The following is a 19,895-nucleotide window of genomic DNA, read 5'->3' as shown; positions in this document are numbered from 1 at the left end:
ATATTTGCAAATCATATATCCGACAAGGAGTTAATCTCCATAATATAGAAACAACTCACACAAATGAACAACAAAAAAAACAAACAACCCAATCAAAAAGTAGGCAGAGGATACGAACAGACATTTTTCCAAAGAAGATAGCTGGATGGCCAATAGGCACATGAAAAGATGCTCAACATCACTAATCATCAGGGAAATGCAAATCAAAACTACATTTAGGGGCCGGGGCCGTGGCCGAGTGGTTAAGTTCGCATGCCCCGCTTTAGAGGCCCAGGGTTTCGCTGGTTCAGATCCTGGGTGGAGATATGGCACCGCTCATCAAGCCATGCTGAGGTGGTACCCCACATAGCACAGACAGAAGGACGTGCAACTGGAGGATACAACTATGTACTGGCAGGCTTTGGGGAGAAGAAGAAGGGGAAAAAAGAAAAAAAAGATTGGCAACAGATGTTAGCTCAGGTGCCCGTCTTTAAAAAAAAACCTAAAAAGCAAAAAACTACACTTAGATATCTTACACCCATTAGAATGGCTATAATCACCAAGACAAAAAACAACAAGCGTTGGAGAGGTTGTAGAGAAAAGGGAACCCTCATCCACTGCTGGTGGGAATGCAAACTGGTGCAGCCACTGCAGAAAACAGTACGGAGATTTCTCAAAAAATTAAAAATAGAAATTCCATACAACCCAGCTAACCCACTACTGGGTATTTATCAAAAAAAACTGAAATCCACAATTCAAAGAGACTTATGTACCCCATGTTCATGGCAGCATTATTCACAATAGCCAAGATGTGGAAGCAGCCCAAGTGCCCATCGACGGATGATTGGATAAAGAGTATGGGGTATATAAATACACAATGGAATACTACTCAGCCATAAAAAAAAAGATGTAATCGTCCCATTCGCAACCACATGGATGGACCTTGAGGGCATCCTGTGAAGCGAAATAAGCCAAATGGAGAAAGACAAACACTGGATGATTTCACTCCTATGTAGAAGATAATCAAACTTACGGACAAAGAGAACAATTTAGTGGTTACAAGGGGCAAGGGGTGTGGAAGGTGGCCACAAGGGGCGAAGCGGCACACTCACGTGGTGTCTGACAAATATTAATGTACAACTGAAATTTCACAATGCTATAAACTATTATGACCACAATAAAAAAAATATTTTTTTTAATTTAAAGAAACTAGGAAATCACTTAGGCTGCTAATAGACTGGGAAGCAGAAATACGCTAAATCAATTAAACGTAATGTACTAGCCTTTTATTTCATTCTGGCTTTCTTCTCTTTTTCTTTCCAGTTCTTTCCGGTCATAATTCAGCCTTCGCAGGCACATAATTCCACACTGGAAGCTCTTTCTATTTACAAAAGAAACAAAATTACAGATGGAAACAGTCAAAAGCCTCCTAGCCAACGAGCAGGAACTGTGTGCAACGACTGACCTGTGGAAGCTGTCCGCCATCTTCAGCTGCCCGCGCAGGTCCTTCTTGGTGAGATAGGCCAGCATGCGCGCGTCCACCAGGCACTCCATGAAGTAGCTGCGGTATTGCGGGAGGCCCAGGCTGGGCAGCCACTCGTTCCCGATCCAATCATGGTTCATGTCCCCGTAGGCGAGCGTCTGCTTTCAACAAGCAAGTACGATCAGTTCAGGAAAAAGAACACCCAAGAGGTCACAAGGGCAGTTTAAATAATCTTTAAACTGGATTTTTAACCTATTACATATCCTTAAAGCTTAAATGAATGACAACACTGTTCTTTATCATTTCAAAATAATTTGATCTCCTATGTACTACCTTTTAAATTTGTCAGTAGAAATTTAACAGAAGGTATTATACCACTGAAAACCTATGACTCATTCGTGTTTATAAATTTAACCTATTTCCCCAACCACAATAAAAATGTAGCTGATAACACATGATCTTTCTGAAGTAATTTTTGTGTATAATACTATAACAACAAAGAATGATCACGACTCATGAACAAGTTTGAAGGATCAATCCAACTGTACACAAAAATATCTGTGGCTGGTTTTAATTTTAACACTTTGTTTTCCAAATTTCCTCAACAAAAAATCTGTTAATTTCAAAATCCGTGTAAAAAGTGAACTGAAGGGGCCGGCCCCGTGGCTGAGTGGTTACGTTGGCGCACTCCGCTTCAGCAGCCCAGGGTTTCACCGGTTTGCATCCTGGGCCTGGATATGACACTGCTCATCAAGCCATGTTGAGGTGGCGTCCCACATGCCCCAACTAGAAGGACCCACAACTAAAAACATACAATTACATACCAGGGGACTTTGGGGAGAAAAAGGAAAAATAAAATCTTAAAAAAAAAGTGAACCGAAAAATAGTTTTAAAAGAAGAGAGAAGCAAGACAACAACTGACAGAACTGAAAGGAGAAACAGAAAAATCCACAGTTACAGTCACAAGACCTCAACCCTCCTCTGACTCAGTCACTGATTGAACAAAGAAGCCAAAACAGGCAGACAGACCCCCTCAGTAAGGATCCAGAAGCCTTAAACAACACTATTGACCAGCTTGACCTAAGTGACGTTTCGTGGAACACCCCACCCAATAATAGCAGAATACGTTCATTTCAAGTGCGTATGGGATTCTCCAAGACAAATCTCAACAGATCTAAAGGGACTGAAATCATACAAACTATGTTCTCTGACCTCAACAGAATTAAATTAGAAATCAATAATAAAAAGATATCTAGAAAATTCTCAAGTATTTGGAAATTAGCATACGGCTAAATAACCCACGTGCCAAAGAAGAAAACAAGAGAAATGGGAAAATATTTCTAACTGAATGAAAGTGAAACACAATCTATTCAAAAATTGTAGGACATGGCTAAAGCAGTGTCTTGAGGGAAATTTATAGTATTAAACACTTATGTCGTAAATGAAGGAAGGTCTCAAAACAACAATGTAAGATTCTACCTTAAAAAACTTGAAAAAGAAGAACAAATGAAATCCACAGCAAGCAGAAGGAAGAAAATAAAAGAGCAGAAATCAATGAAACAGAAACAAGAAAAATAAAACTATGAAACTAAAATCTGGTTCTTCATAAAGATCAGTAAAATTGACTAAGCCCTAGACAGAGTGACTAAGAAAAAAGAAAAGACGTACATTACCAATATCAAGAATGAAAGAGGGGACACACTATAGGACATAGACACTGAAAGGGAAAACTGTGAACAACTGTAAGCAACTTAGATAAAATGGGCAAAAGACATCATCTATGAGAGCAACTCATAAGAAAGAGATAAGTTGTATCTTATCAGGACTCAAATTTGCAGTTATAAACTTTCTCTCACACATAAAATCTTTACCTTAAATGTCTTCACTGGTGAATCTTACCAAATATTTATGGAAAAAATAACAATTCTACACTATTATTCCAAAAAAATGGAGAAGAAATGCCTAACTCATCCTATGAAGCCAGCACTATCCTGATACCAAAACCAGACAAACACATTACAAGAAAACTACAGACCAGTATCTCTCATAGACACAGATGCAAAATTCCTCGACAAAATATGAGCAAATTAAATCAATAATAAATTAAAAGAATAAGCTATCACGACAAGTGAGGTTCATCCTAGGAACATAAGGTTGGGTCAACATTTGAAAAATCAATGACATTCATCCTATCAATGGATTCAAAAGAAATACCACTATATCATCTCAAAAGATGCAGAAAAGGCATTTGACAAAATTCACCATTCATTTATGGAAATCTCAGCAATCTAGCAATGGAAGAAAACGGCCTCAACCTGATAAGGGGCATCTACAGCAAACACAGGGCTGACATCACACTTAAAGGTGAAAGACAATGTATTCTTCCTGAGATCAGGAACAAAGGGTCTGCTCTCACTAATTTTATTCAGCGCTGCGGTGGAACTCCTAGCCACGGTAACAAGGCAAGAAAAAGAAATCAAAAGCATAGGAATTGGAAAAAAAAAACCTGTCTTTATTTGCAGATGACCTGATTAGCAACATAGAAAATGCACCTACAAACTGGCTGTGAGAACTACAGCGAGCTTAGCAAAGCGGCAGGACACAAGGCCAGGACACAAACACGAGCTGTGCTTCTAAATACTAGAAGTGAACTGGAAACTGAAATTTACAAAATGCCATTCACAATGTCATCAAAGTCATGAAATCCTTAGGGATAAATCTAACAGAACACAGCCAAGCTTTGTACAATGAAAAATAAGCACACACATTATATGTATCTACAGACATATCCAAAAAAGGCACTCGCTGCCCCTCTGTCCGAGACCAGCTGCGCCCGCAGGCCTTCTGCAGTCCCATCACGGAATCCCTGGACACAGTCCCTCTCAACTACCACCGTGCTCTGCCTTGAAAACACGGCCTCTGGTCTAATTTATCACTTACACCAACCAAGCTGGAAGAAATGACTCACACTCCAACAAGAATGCTCAAATTCGAACAGAAAAAAACATTTTCACTATTTTCTCTAAGCAACCATGAGTGGGAAAAACATCAAACATTTTCGGGAAATCATCACACTGTCATGTTTTTCACTCTTTCAAACCTTACTCTCATCTCATATGCCTGAGACTTACGCATGAGCATCTGGTCTCATTTCCCTGCCTGTGATTACGTATTCTTAAATGGGCACACAACGCAAAGATTTCTAAATAAGAGAATTCCATGGAAGCGGAACCCTCCTCCTTTTTGTTTACTCATCATACACTCTAGTCACACTTCTTAAGTGGTCAGCGTCAGATAACGTAGGTCAGCGACTGAGGATCAGGCCCAGTCCAGGGAGCCCTCCATCTCCCGGGCCGCCATCAGAGCCTTCTGAAAAAGCCCTTGACACGGATCTCCATCATCGGACAACACCTGGGCCAGAAGAGGCAGCCACTGGCCAGGGCCTGCTAATCCACCACTGAAATGATCACAAACACACTTCTGTGATCTCTGTAAACTGTGAGGGCCGGCGGCAGGGACTGTGGCTGTCCCGCTCACTCCTGTGTCTGCAGCAAGCAGCACAGCCTCCCACAGACAGCCCACATGTGCCACTTGCTAAATGAAGGCACCCACGGCTCTCACCACACCTTGATGCTTTCTTCCTGAGGGCCCGAGGAAACCTTGAACCTCCCCTCGGCTTCAGAGCTGGCCACGAGGTAAGGGCACAGGAGAGGAACACTGTGTGACCGCGGCCCTCAGCAGACCGGGCGGCCTCACAGAGCCCAGGAAGCCTCTTCACTCCTCTCATCTGGGGGAGGCGACAGCGAGAGCAGCTCTTGCTTACTAGGAACACTGAGTGTTGGCTAACTCTGCTGCCGCGGGCACAGCTCACCCGTGTTTGCATTTCTACTGCAGAGAGCAAACATTCTGCTTATTTAATTTACACCTCGTGCCCCTGACACAGGGAATTTCCTACTCAAGTGCTGACAAAGTTCTGCTTCCTAGTGTGAAATACACCGACATTTAAGTAATTACGAAATGCACCCTTTTTAATTCACTGATGGTCATTAGTGGCCTTGTAAAGAGCTATCTGACCAGGTTAAATCATTAATGAGGATATTTATCTGGCGTAGCAGCACAGAAGGCCCAAATCAGGAGCAGAGGGCTCACACCATCATATTATAGCTTCTCTCTTCTTTTGTTACAAAGAGAGAGAGAATTGGCTTTACGTTGGGAATACAAACAGAGGGAAAGTGGCATTTCAACCAACAACTTGTACTCAGGAAAATTCTGATTTGAAACTATCCTGATTCTTTTCAGACATACAACGATCCCGTGAGGACCCTGAGCGCTCTGCCCTCAGCAAGAGCCTCGGGAGACGCCGCCTGCTCACACCGCGCGGCTGTGCGGGTCCCTCTAAAGTGCGGCATGTCACACAGCAACGCTGGTGGGGTCACAGGCAGGGACACGGCTGTGTTAGTCGAGCTGTCTCAGAGGAAGGCTGCAAGACACGTGTGGCAGCTTTTTGTGAGCTGAAGAGCTGGGGAGCTGAAAACGGAAAAGTACATTAAGCAAGAAGAGGCTTAATTTCTGAGAATTCCATTAGTAAGAAAGCCTTTTGATCAGCACTTAGTAAAACACCAACACGAAGACCCGGACATGACGTCTCCACAGCAACTCCTGTGCTGGAAAGTTCTCAGAATTCAGTTTTCCCACCGGCAGACCTTGCGGTTAAGTTACCCAAGCGGGTACTTAAATCCGCAATGTCAGGAGCCGCCGAAGCCCCAGGACCGCGTCCAGAAGCCGGTCCGCTACACAGAGCCGTCTACGCTAACCAGAACTGACACCACGGCCCCACGGAAGAGAGGTTCAAAATTGTCCATGAGACGTGCTCTTTAACTCTACGCTCTGCTTCCGCCTAATGCTTTCAAATCGTTAACAATATTCTGAAAAAGTTAAGATGTTAAAAATGTCAAGAAAAGTAAATTACGAGTTTTCATACGCCAATTCTTTTTGTTGCTGTACATATAGTGAAGAATATAGTATAGAAAGTCTCCAACCTGAGCCCAGCTTCCCTCCTCATCCTCCTGATGTTACATGGTTAGGAATGAAAAGAACACAGCTGTTAGTATCGGTGAGCTTAGTAAGGCAAGCAGATCAACTTCAGAAGGTGCAGCGAGACGGAGGGGAAAGTTCGAGAAATCAAGGTATCATGCAAAACGCATGCAAAACAACAATCCCAGCTTCTCATGCAGGAGCCGAGGCCCCCCCGGCAAGCACACTCAGTGAGGGAGAAAATGGGCCAGACCCTCAAAATGGAGTGTTCGGCCGAGGCCTCTCCCTAAAGGAGGTGTGAATTCAACCTACTCTAAAGAGAGAGGGCCTACCAATGTAAAGTTCCTGGAAAAATCGAAAATAAGACAAAATACGGATCCTATTTTATACATTTGACTAATACCTAGCGGAAATACTTATCAGGAACAACTGAGTGTAAAATGACCTTTCTGTTTCCCACAAAAAGGCCGGGAATGGTGCCGCTTGTAAGTGGGGTGCCCTGGGAGGAGGACAGGCTCGGGGCGGGACTGACCGTTTGTGGCGAGGCCGCGAGTGTTTCCATCTCCTCATGCGTTAACCAGACATTTCCTGTGGTCTACGGTGACCCAGGGACCACCACATCCAGGGCGAGGGAAGCAGTGACAGAGAGGAAGGTGGCAGACACGTGAGCCACGGGCACACAGGAGGAGCAGGGGAGGCGAGGCCCGTCTCCCCCTCTTCTCATTTGAGATGCCCACGTAGAAAAGGAGAGAACATCGACCAGCTCGCCCTTCTTAAAGAGTGACCACACCTAATTAATGCTGTGTGGTCAGCCACACGAGAAGAGCCCATGATTCCTAGAGCTGGATCTGCCCTGCACACCCCCTGAGGTATGTGAAATATAAAGAGAAGAAAATACATTTTGCGCCTCTCAAAGTGTGAGTAATTCTCCAGTGCCCATCAACCCGCCCCATGGGAAAGGGCCTCAGCCCAGGAAGCCCACGCAGCCGAGCTCTGGACTGGGGGAGACGGCTCGGGGCAGGCGCTCCCAGGATGGGGCCTCTCGGCCTGCACAACCTCGCCGGGGGGCTCAAGAGGCAGGGAGCAGGACTGAGTGTGTCCAAAAGAAGGCCCAATCGCAACTGTACCGGAACACCGGCCCCACGTCCCGTCCCCGTCACTGCAGCCGCGGACAGCCAGGCCCCGCGGCTCTCAACGCAGAGCTTCCCGGGGGACGGGCTCTTCACCACTGGCCGTTAACCTCAGCTCGCAGGACGCGAGCTTTCTCAAGACAGTTGATAAAAACTTGGGGAAAACCACCCCAGCGCCTTCACTTGCAGAAAGGCCACTCTCATGTGAAATGATGGGGGAACAGGGACCAGATCGGATACTGCGACAAAACTTTCCACTGGGAGAAGAGCTGTCTGTGCGACAGGTGAGAACACAGGCTGACTGTCGCTACCACAACTCTTTACTAAGAGACAAAATCAAACAAACAAACAAAAAAGGCTCTTAACACTTTTTGTGCAAAGGAACCGAGGCCTGAATCGGGCCCTGACCTGCTACTCAGAGAAGCATGCCTGTGAGGCTCTTGGTTTCTTAATCAGGGTTTTTCTCTCGAGAGTAAACCAAAAGCTAAAAGCAGAGAGTGGGCACTGGGCCAATGAAAAGAGTCTGCACTTTAGAAATGAGGCGTTGGCCTGCCCTTATCTCCCAGTAACCGCTAATGTTTTCATTAGATTAGTTTTTAACGTTTCAAATAGGAGGACCCTCTTTAAGGACGTTCGAGGTCTCCCCACGGGGAGCAAACCGGATGAGCACAGGTAATGCCTGGTGCGTGCGCACACGCAGGCTAATGGACTGCTCAGAACCCTGAGCTCCCAGGGCCCTCAGTGCCAAAAATGGAAGCACCGAGGGGCCCAACGTCACATTAGAGTAAAACACTGCTTATAGCGCAACTGGGGATCGAGGCTTTTTTCCCTTCACTTTTGATGAATTTATGTTTAAATTTGTGATCGCTACTGTTGTTTTCAGAAACTCCTACTTCTATGTTACAATGCTGCCACTGAAGCCAGGCTGTTAAAAAAAGCATTCAATAAAGTATTTTTAACCACTCAGTTTTCACCCGTTAGAAGCTGTGACGTTTCTGCAGGCTGAAATTTTAAACCGGAGCCCTGGGTGTGTTTACGAAGACTTGGAGAAGCAACGTCAGGAGGGGATAAACTGCTTTCAGGGAGACGCACCGTTCTTGACGTAGGAGGGGCTGACGGACTCGTGAGGGACGTGATCGCCTGAATGGCCAGCCTCAGCTTCAGCCTGTGCAGAGGGTTGCTGATGCCGATCTTGCGCTGGATCTCCGTGTCTGACAGGGTGGACATGATAGCCCCACTTTTCACGTTGGCTCGGCAGGCGGCCACATACCAGGCTGGCAACCCAACCCAGAGCTAGAGACAGGAAATGTTAAGGCCAGAAGGTTATGCACAGTGTGTGAAATGGATTAACACGTTCACATGAGTCACATACTTGATCCAGGATCGAAAGACGACTATACCTCCAGCCAGACGCCAACAGTTGGCCCATCCCATTGTGCAAAAGGTAAACCTTGTCTCCGGGCTTCCTCGAGCAACTCATGCCTACAAATAACCAGACAGTCACAGTGAAAGACTCGATCACACGCATACAGGAAGCAAGTTAGCAGAGTACTCGCTCTATACACTTTCACAAGCATAGTAGCACATATCTCATTATTTTCCTTTAATCTTCTAAACCATCCACTTAACGGTAGTTTGGTACATGTCAGGAAGAACTCCTGAACAATGAAATGCTGACGGACTCGACAAGGTTCTCTGTAGAATCATCTCCTCGCAGAATTAAAGAGTTATTACCCACTTTAAAAAAACCCAGCAGAGCCTTTGTATCCAAGGTAGGACATTCAAGCGAAAACATACTCGCTCTTCTCTTTCTAAACGATGAGGGAAAATATGGAGAAAGAGGAAACTAGACCGGGTCTGAACAGAGAAGCCTGCCTCTGTGGGAGCTTCACAAACGTTCAGCGTTCACACCACCAACACCGAGAACAATGTGGATTTTTAACACTAGGAATGGTCTACTGTAGCAAGCAAGTAGTGGACTGGATTTTGGCTGTTTCTCTTCCACGTTGCTAGTTAGCTAACTAGGTACTTGCTAAATTCAGACATTGGGTCATTCTGTGGTTTAACCCACAGGCTTCAAATCCAGAAAATTTCAACCCGGACAGTTTCTACCAGGACCCCAGACGGAGTGTGAGCCTAAGATGCCCTGCGCTGACAGCTACCGTGGGGCAGGAGGCAGGGAGGAGTCCCAGGGCCCTCGTGAGATCAGAAATATTCTGTAGGCCTGATTTTCAAATAGGCGAACTGGAACTTTACCACATTACCATCTTTGCAAATGATTCTGTCTACTGGGAACATGGCTATGTAAGAGAGAACAAAGAAGCTTCACGAATCTTATCTTACTGCTTTGTGCTGTTTACCTCCAAGCCTTTCTAAGACACCCTATCACTTTGACAGGGAGAGCCTCGGAGAGGAGACGGGGCTGCTCACCGCACGCGCCCCGACACCCCAAGTCATTTTCCATAATCATTTCTACAGAACACGTCGTCGAATCTTTTACTTCTAAAGATACATAACAGCTCTTCAACATATTGAAATGCTATTAGACTTTTCTTAAGACTATGAAGTCTACGGACAATTAAAGCTCAAAACGTTTCACACAGGATCTCAAGTAAGTGTTCCTTAAGTCACCCTTAGGCTTCTGGGGAATAACAGATATTGTAACTATCCAGGATAATTCGACCAGAGGATGCAACAAATATCTTAATAGCTCAAGTAGAGTTAACAAGGGGCAAACTTCTCTAGTTCAAATAAGCAAAGCTACTCATAAATAAAAAAGCAGCCAAGTCCACTGGAAGTGCCGTCCCCCTGACACAGGAGGCCAATGCTGGACAGAGGGGGGAGGAGGGCCTCGCTGGGCGGGACCGACCGCCAGTGTGCTGAATTAAGTGCCACTTTGTGTTTCCTGGGGACAAGTTCTCCTCAAGGACAGTGGCTCTATCTTATGCAAACATGTCTGTGAGCCATAGGAGCCATAGGATCAAGACAAACACCTCCTCGGCAGACAGAGCAGGGAAAGACCTGAACCCTGACAGCACGGTCAAGGCCCAAGTCCTGCCCGCCTGGCCCGGCGGAGGGGCGGGGATGGCACTGGTGCCGGGCCAACAGGGCTTTCCGATCCCCACACTCTGAAGTGAACTAAACAGGTACTGAGTCCGGGGCACTTGGCAGAGAGTTCGTTTTTCATATGAAACAGACGCTCACTGTACACAGGAACATAGGGTTAAAAATAGTCTGGTAATTCCATCATCTGGGGACTGGTGCACACCCTTCTGACTTCACCTGCAATGGTCGTTGGCTTTTATCAACAGCTTTCTCTAGTATGGATTACTTCTGGGTTTCACAGTGCAGGCCCAGCGCCCTGCTGAAAGGGCGATAAGGCAATGGAGGGAGAACGATGCATCTCTTAGATGCCGCCGAGAGAGACGCGAGAAGTGAGCGCGAGGGCAGAGGAGACCCCAGCTGGGCGGCTGGCCCAGGTCTCTGTCTGCTTCCAGCTCCCTCCCCTATCAGGCTAGTTGGTGACCTTGAAGACCCCACACGGAGCCAGATCCCTGCGTTATCACCCCAGGCAGGAACACCAGCACCCCCTTCTTCTCTGGGGGTGACTGTTCTGTCATGTGAAGAAGGCCCCTGCCCATGGGAGAGGAGAGGGCAGCGCCCCTGGAAGCTGTGCAGGGCAGGGCGAGCACAGGATGCGGAGACCAGACTGGAGACGCCGGGGCCAGCGCCACTCCTGCCCTCTCTGGAGCTCGGTTTCTCGAACAAATACGCTCCCTTCTTGCTCGGTCTAGGAACTGCCTTTCCCTGCTGGCCACTGAGAACGGCCTCAGGCAGACGGCCGCTCTCCTTCGTTTGTGACTACTCATCAGAGCACTTTCTAAGAATCAACAGAACCACCCGTGTGGTTCGACTTCACCGCAACCAGAGATCACCACGAGAGCTGCTGAGTCCTCGCGACAGCTAACCGCCAGGGCACGAGGTCGTCTTCTACTGGCCCTTCGCTCCAAGGCCTGAAACCCGAGAGATCGAAGGCAGCGGGCCTCTCAAGTGCCGTGCGTTTCTCTGCATCCTAAGTCTACCCGAGGCACCCACCTCTGTTCTGCAGAGGCTGAGGCAGAAGCTGATATCCTGGGGCAATGAGGTGTATTCTGTGTGCCCAGATTCTACGGCCCCAAACCACTGTCCAGAGCAAACAGAAGACTTGTCTGGTTTCTGTTGTTACTTATTTCCCTCCTCTGCTTGGAGATACTGCAATCTCTGTCATCGCTTTGTCCACCCTTAGGATCTGCGATCTCCATTTACAGAGAGCTACTCGAGAAACAAGGGCGGGGCTGCCGTCCCTGCGGAGTAAAGGGACGAGCGCTGGGCCCGCGATAGTCAGCCAGCAACTCGCGGCTGCTTGGCTGGGACTTGACCTCCTCCCTCGAAGATCATTCTAGACCCCAAGGGCGATTTTTTAAATACCTCTATACCAGGAAACTGATGTGCCATGCTTCCCAGCCTTAACATTAGAGTCAGAGGAGAAAGACATTCAGAAATATGCTAAATCCCCTGGGGAACAGGCACACGGATGAGACAAACGTCATGTAACCCGTGAGTGACGGCGTGTGTTTTATAACTAGGACAGGACACGATGATGAAGTTATCTTTCATAACGAGAAGCGGTGTGGGCTTTGCTGACCAGACCCCAGATAAGGTGTACCATCCAAGCGACACACGCACCTCGTTTCTCTGAGGCTGACACGTTCAGTACCATGGCACCTTGCACCAACACCTGCTGGGCTCATGTCACAAACACGGCTCTACGGCCCACGCAAAGCACTACTCCCGCCATGGGGTGCAGCTCACTGTCAGAGGCTGGGGGTGGGGGCGGCCAGGGTGAGGGGACCCGGGACAGCTCTCAGCAAAGCAGCACGACTCTCCCGGAACCTCAGTTCAGAGCCTGAGGCTGGTGACTGCCAACGCCACAGGCTGTAACACACGCTCAGCACAGCACACCCTCCGCCTCAACTTACCCTGCGACCACACTAGAGTCAACCAGGGAGAAACGGGAAAGAGAGCATTAGAACACCAGGTTACTTAAGGCGACGGAGTTCAGACAGCACCAGGGACACCCGGCAACGCTGTGGGAGCACCGCCAAGCGGACGAACACAGTGATGTCTGATTTCACGCCAGCGGTACCCTCCACGGATTCATTAAGCATGTCCAGCACCGAATGCGCCCACCACTCTCTTTTATGTACCTTAGACAAAACCTCAAAGTCAGCTCTCCACCGAAGTCACCAGGTTCTTGAAAACTCTCTAAAAGTGGATGTGTTTGGCTGTGTGACTTTGGCAGCTAAAGGCACACTTTTGAGGTAATAAAAAGAAATATTTCTGAGGACCGTATTTTGATTCTTACCTCTATAATGCCATAAACGTAAAACTGTATTCCAATAATACTTTTTCCGGATAACTCAAACATTTTCCCACAAGTATAAATAAAGCATTTTTCCTAAAGTCAATTTTATTTCTGGTTAACTGACAGAACTAAAATTACCCACTGTAGTCAGACAAATAACCTCCATACTTTGAATTTTTCCCTAGTAACTTACTAGTACATCCTAGAACTTGCCGTGCACGACCACAGAGTTCAGAGAACGGCCTGCCCCTGGACAGTTACAGCTATGGTGACACAGAAGTGCAGAGCCAATGCCATCACGGGGAACCCGGAGCTCCAGAGAAACCTGCCTACCACCCACCACCACACACGCTCCCCACGCAGCGGGAAACGGAGTCACGTGCCGGGACAAACAATAAAGGCTGTCTCCACACAGCCAAGTGCTCAAGCATACCTCCTGCGAATTACAAAATAAATTTAGAAAACAAGGGTGACCCAAACTTGGGCCAATTTGAATAGTTTGTGACCCTACAGGAACCATGAACTTCCGGGGACGAGGACCGAGGCGCACTGCCACAAACCTTACGGATTTTATTCCAGCATGTGCAAGCGTGTGCACTAGAACACGTCAGCAAAATCTAACGGACACATTTTTCCTGGCATGGCTCCAGGAGGCAAAAGGCCTGGCTGGGATACGTTTCACAAAGGCAAATGGCAATTACCCAAGTTACTTTAAAACATTTTTATACAGTTCAAAGACAGCAACGTTCAAAGCACGTTTTGCTGTTCAATGGTGTCTGCGGATTTCCATTCACGGGGACCTGAAAGACTGAGTATTCCTAGGGCATGGTGAGCAATAACAGAAACAACGGCACTTCGCCTGAAATAAGACCAGCAGTGGGCCAGTCAAGAAGATTAGCACGATTCTGAGAAGAGAACGAAAATGAGGCAGGGTTCACAAAAGGGAACCCAACCGGCAACTCTACAGCTAAAGGCACGTGGCCTCTAGGGGAGAGGGTCCCCGGGCCCCAGCGTGGTCCTCGGGGCGCACTGTAGGCCCGGGTGCCACACCAATGAGGCTGTCTCAGGGTACTTGAGTGGCCAGACGACCTTTCCTATCGTCAGACTGACCACAGAACCTACCAATCGTCAGCCTGTCGCAAGGACCAGCTTTGCCATCTGACCACTGGCTCTCGCCCGTCTTGCCCATTCTCAAGGTCAGCGCTTCCCTCTGGGACTGCTAACTGCCCCTTCTGTCGTAGAGGGTGGTTCAGTTTCAGTTTTCAGTCGCCAGTTCACTGGGATACTGTCTCTCCCTACCTCGTTCATCTACTTAATTCTGGTTGACATACGGTCAACCAACACACAACCTGCTCCCGATCAGAACGAAGCCAGAGAAACACGCACACACTATTCCTCCATGCCCCTACCCCGGGGCATCGCAGCGTCTCAGCACCTTTGCAGAAAATGATCACCCTGCTATCACCTATTTTCAGAGTCAAGACAAATCGGAATCAAAATTTAATAAACAGACCACAAAATCACGAGTCTATTGAAGATAAAAATACAAAATCTACCGGAGGAGGAAAAAAGGGGCAACACAGCGAATATTTCCTGACAGATCATAGCCCGCACGGCAAACTCTGGATGCTGGTGATCAAGTCGGAGCGGTGGCTGCAATTACACACTCAGTTCTCCCTATTTTAGGATGGCTGGCACTGTTGCCAGTGCTTTACGTGTGTTTATGTAGTGACAGATGTGTGTCTAACACTCACAAAGCCGTGTGAGGCGCGTACCGCTGCACTCCCATCTTAGAGGAGGAAACCGGGAGTGCAGCAAGGCTAAGCGGCCCCTCCCCCCAGAGCTGACGCACTGGAGCCGGACTCGGGGCCCCACGCCTGGCGGGGAGCCCTCCTCGTCAGACAGCTCTCCGGGGGACGGGAGCCTCCCCTGAGTCCTCTCCCCCTTCCTGAGCAGAGGCTCTCAGCCCCCCAGGAAGCACAGTCTGTTAAAAGCTTTAGGTTAACCTTTCAGAAGGTAATATAGACACATAAATAGATACTACATTTATTAAATAAACGTTAGTTAAAAATCAGGCACAACTGAGAAGTGTTCAGTGAGATGGACGAATAACGAAAAGCTTACTTTTTTTGAAGTTTCCGGTTTTTCTCCGCCTGTCCTCCTAGTTTGCTGAGTCCCAAGGCATCCTGAGCTGAGTTTTCGGTCTCCGAAACGCCAGCTGTGAGGGCCCAGCGGTTGAAACAGCGAGAGAAATCAACACGGCCGCATTAGGTGAGTTCAGAAACAGGTGGAAGAGCACTTACAGGCAAAGAACACCTCTAAAGGCTAAGTTTCTGACTAGGCAACCAAGGCACGAGAATGCTTGAGAGACAGTGAGCCCTTTCTGTCTGGGACGCCAGGTTGTTCAGGGCCAAAGAACGTCCACCGTGGCTCTCTGGGTCGCATGTGTCCCAGAGAAAACATACGCCTCCTGAGCTTTCACTCCCTGAGAACGCCCAGCGTCTTCGACAGACCGCCCGTGGGAACAACCGGGGGCACACAGTAGGCACACACACGGCAGGCCCCCCGCCTCCATCCTAAGGGTTAAGAATGTTTGCTGGAAGCCACCCACCTTGTCCTAATGACTCCTTGCCGGCATGTCCAGGTCGGCCCTTTTCTTTCTTGCCAAACAGGCGGCCGATGGAGGACTTGATGCCCTTCTTCTTGGGGGCTTTGTGGAGCGAGTCCTGGCCACTATTACTACTGCTGGGGTTACTCACGGGGCCGTCCTGTGAGCCTGTGGAGCTTTGGGGACAGAAAACGATCTTTAATGAGCGCCCTCGTCCCAACACAACGTTCCATTCACAGGCACTAGAACACTCCACTCTTTTAATACTTGCTCTTCCAACTACACGAGCATTCCAAGTCTCCTCCAGGCATGTCTCCTTCGCAAAATGCATCGCGTGTAGAAACGAAGGCTCCCAGCCATCCCACCACGGAGAACCGTTTCTGAGGAGCTGAGGCTCTGAGCCGGAGCTCTCCTTCTGAGAAGGCTTCCAGTCCGAACCATGGAAGGCAGAGAGCACCATGAGCCCACCTGAGGGCCGCCCCTCGGCTGTGAAGATGCTCTCCCAACTGGAGGCCTGACCCCAGCGCCCCAGCAACCTCCCCAGTGCCACCGTCCCTGCCGCGAAACAAGAGCCACAGGGCCTACTGCAGAGGCAGCGAGGATGGACACCTGCACCCGCCACCGAGGGCTGCCAGGGCGGGACAAAAGCACAGCCCGTGGTAGTTTGACATAGGAGCACTAGTCACCCACTGGCTCTCATGGTCCCTGTGGGGAGGCGCTTGGAGCGCTGGGGACGAGGTGGGGCTCTCCACAGCTCAGAGGCAGAGAGCGCATCCGAGCGGCGGGACACGGACGGTCCTGCAGAGCAACGCTCAGAACACGCCACATGCTTAGCAAATGCTCCACAAGAAGAGAAAGTTCTCACAAGAGTCAATTTGCAGACTCTGAAGAAATGAAGGCTTTCTAAGATTGCTGCTATCACTGAACTCTCTTTCTAAACTCACGTCGCCCAAACAGACAGCATCTTCTGCTGGGCTCACCTGAGCTCCCAGGGCAGCCCGAGGGCATCATCTAAATCAACTCAACTCAATTAACCGGTATTTCTTTAAAGTCATCATTCTGACTTTTTTCCCCAAGAAGAGAGCAATGGATTTCTGAAAGCTGAGCATGGGAAGGCGGTCTGTTTGGAGCCGAGCTAGGGTGGGACGCTGCCCTCCTTACTTCCGTAAGTCCCTGAGGTCCTCGTGGCCGACCGTGTGCAGCGCCCCTTTGAGCAGCCTGTCCAGCCGAAGGGACCGCGGGGAGGGTGGGGGCGAGGTTTCACATTTTATTGTCGTCTTGTCGTCTCGTACCTCTTCTAGGGAGGCTGGCAACTGAGGGGTTGAGACCAGTGTAAAATTAGTGAACAACACACTGTGACCAAAAAAACCCCACAACACATAGGCTTTAAATTATAACCATAAACTTATGTGGAAATCCACGAGCTATGCTTTCTGCTGAGTACAACCAGCCTCGTTTTAGCCAAACGCCACGTTAAAGGACCGTCTTACTTATCAGGAGCAGGAGCACAGAGCAGAGCCCGAGTCCTGGCCTACGAGCACCAGAACGAGCGCAGAGACCCGGGCAGGACACACGGGCACTCCTCCTCCTGAGCCTCCTCGCAGCCCGAGGGCCCGCCCTCCCTAGGATCCTAGGCCACCACGAGGACAGCCACTGAAGGGCACCGAGATCTGAACCACGCCCAAAACCTCGTCCTCACACAGCACGCACGGCACTCACTGTCCCTGATGAGGAGCTGAAGACGAACGTGTTTATCTCCTGATGCATTCAGAAGAAACACCAGAGAGGGCAGAAACCTCTTGGGTAAACTGTCCAGAACTTTTTGTTTTGGGAGAAAAAGAGAAATAGCTTGTACCATGATCCGCTATCATTTTGAGTAGGGATGCACCTTCCTGGACTCTGTAACAAGTGGAAAAGCGAAAAGGGATCTAACTCCTGCATCCCAGACACGCCTGTCTGTCTCATACGTCTCAGCGTGCAGAACAGATGCTATAAACTGAGGTCTTTCTACGCGGTTTAAAAGCAATTTGTTTAAGCCAGCTCAAAGCAGTCCTGGCCTTCCACTGGAAGATCCTCTCCTTCAGACTGCCAGTTTTCCCGTGTCGGGGAACGTGAGGACAGGAAGGAGGCGGTGGGGAAAACGTTAACTCCGGCAGGTCTTACTGATCCATGTGGCTCCGTGGTGAAGGCAGGGCTCGAGTTCTCAAAACGCGTGGCAGGCGTTTGTACAAACAGCAAGACCTGAGCAGCCAACGTGGGCTTTTTTAATGCGACTGTGTAGAGTATCGCTCCACTGCAGCCCCACAGTGGCTCAGTGACAACCAAGGGGCTTAGTGCAAAACGGAGTCGAACTCATTTAAGATAGAACCTTAAGCCGTAGCTGGATAGATTCCGCATGCTCTCCTGATTTCAAATTACAATCTGCAGACAACCAAAGGCTACGACGGCTAGAAACTATCAATACGAAACTGAAACAGGGAGAGATTTCAAACTGAGGTTAAAACAATCACCTATAAAAAACAAAAAAGAACAGGACAGGGAGCAGTCCACGGGACTGAGTTCACTGTCCTCAGCGGAGACAGAGCTCAGGAGGAGCGGCCCGCCCCGGCCGGTGGCTGTTCCCATTGTGCCCCCGTGGTGAGGGGCCCTGCCCAGCCCGGGGCCCGCCAGGCTGGGGCCTGCATGCTCTTTCAGAGCTGACTGGAACGAAGCTCCCCGACAGCTGGGGGGTCACGGCGGCGTATGCCAGGGACGCTGAGGAGGAGGACAGTGCGTGGCCCACGCCGCCCGTGTCTGCACCATGCCTGCACTCCTGCCTTTCATCCTCACCACAGCCCCACAGCAAGGCCCTCGAAGGAGCCAGCCAGCCAGCCCACAGTGCCGTGAGCAACAGGGTCAGGCTGTCCTGCCTGGACGTCAATCAGCACGCTCCTTCCTTCCCTGAGAAAGCCTTCCCACCGAGGGAAACACGGATGCGAGTCAGCGGGACTGAGGGCGTGCTGTGCGCCGCGGGGCCGGTTATAAGCTCTCAGCTCCTTGCAGATCGTGCACGGATGGGCACCGTCTGCAGCTACCCCGAGGAGCGCGCTTCTGTCGTTGTCTTCACTTAAACAGGAGGGCAAACCAAGGCGCAGAGAGGGCGAGCAGCACACCCGGGTCACAAATCATCACTGACAGCGGGGACTTGAGCCTGCGTTTCGCTGAATCGCCACGGTGCTCTGCGCAGCGGAGGGCTCCCACGGCTGCCGCCCAGCTCATGTGCTCTAAGCGCTGCGGTCAGAGGACAGCTGCCCGAGCATCCGAAGGGCGGCCTACCAGCGCAGGATCAGGCAGCTTCTGGGTCGGGGTGCAGGCTATGCACATGGCGTGAAGGTTAGGAGGAAGGCATTCTGGTCAACAGATCTGCTCCCCAGTGCGTGCACGTCCTCCAAGAACAGGGAGGCCCGATTCACGACTATCTATAAGGAGAAGAGGCCCGCTGGCCCCCGCTGTCAGGGACGAGTGAGGAGGTGAGAGAATCTGCAGAGAAGTCAGGCCGTGGGGGAAGCGACTCAGTGTCCTGGTTTTGAAATCAGACCAGTCCACACTGCAGCGTTCCCTAACTGTGTGCCCCTAGGCACAGCACGTGGCCTCTCTGAGCCTCCGTTCCACATCTGTCAATGGGGATAATGACAGTAACCTGCATCTCACGGGAAGTCCATGAGGAGGAGAGAGCAGACTCGTAGAGCACTCAGCACAGGGCCTGGCATACAGTAAGAGCTCATGACAGCTAGCTATGTTTCTTTTTTTTTTTGAGGAAGATTAGCCCTGAGCTAACTACTGCCAATCTTCCTATTTTTGCTGAGGAAGACTGGCCCTGAGCTCACATCCGTGCCCATCTTGCTCTACTTTATATGTGGGACACCTCCCACAGTATGACTTTCGCAAAGGGGCGCCAGGTCCACACCCGGGATCCGAACCGGCAAACCCCGGGCTGCCGAGGAGCAGAACACGCGAACTTAAGTGCTGCGCCACCAGGCCGGCCCTTCTAGCTATGCTTATTAAAATTAGTTTTTCCCCAAACTAAAATCTGTGGCTCTGCTTCAGTAATTTCTCATTGAAAAAATACTATAGCCATTATAAATAAGCATGCAACGATGAGAAGGCAAATGAGTGGAAGAAAGGCACACCCTTACGCCTGTCCCAGCATTCTATGCAAACCACCAGTGACCTGTCTCCAACAGGACAATCGTCATTTGTGACATGCCAGGTGAGTGT

The 19,895-nt window shown here is 49.4% G+C and overlaps 1 protein-coding gene across 1 annotated transcript in view; it reads right to left on the bottom strand.

Moving 5' to 3' along the window:
- Positions 1–19,895, bottom strand: part of LOC138916685 (liprin-alpha-1-like) — a 122,648-nt gene that overhangs the window by 16,702 nt on the left and 86,051 nt on the right. The window contains exons 17-23 of the mRNA XM_070229823.1: positions 16,800–16,951; positions 15,642–15,814; positions 15,155–15,248; positions 9,027–9,108; positions 8,719–8,919; positions 1,445–1,620; positions 1,263–1,360 (exon numbers count right to left, since the gene is read on the bottom strand). Coding sequence (XP_070085924.1) covers positions 1,263–1,360; positions 1,445–1,620; positions 8,719–8,919; positions 9,027–9,108; positions 15,155–15,248; positions 15,642–15,814; positions 16,800–16,951 — 976 coding nt within the window. The remainder of the gene's footprint in view (positions 1–1,262; positions 1,361–1,444; positions 1,621–8,718; positions 8,920–9,026; positions 9,109–15,154; positions 15,249–15,641; positions 15,815–16,799; positions 16,952–19,895) is intronic.

Source organism: Equus caballus, chromosome 12 (assembly GCF_041296265.1).
Source record: "Equus caballus isolate H_3958 breed thoroughbred chromosome 12, TB-T2T, whole genome shotgun sequence".
NCBI lineage: Eukaryota > Metazoa > Chordata > Mammalia > Perissodactyla > Equidae > Equus > Equus caballus.
This window is presented reverse-complemented; position numbering and strand designations above follow the sequence as displayed.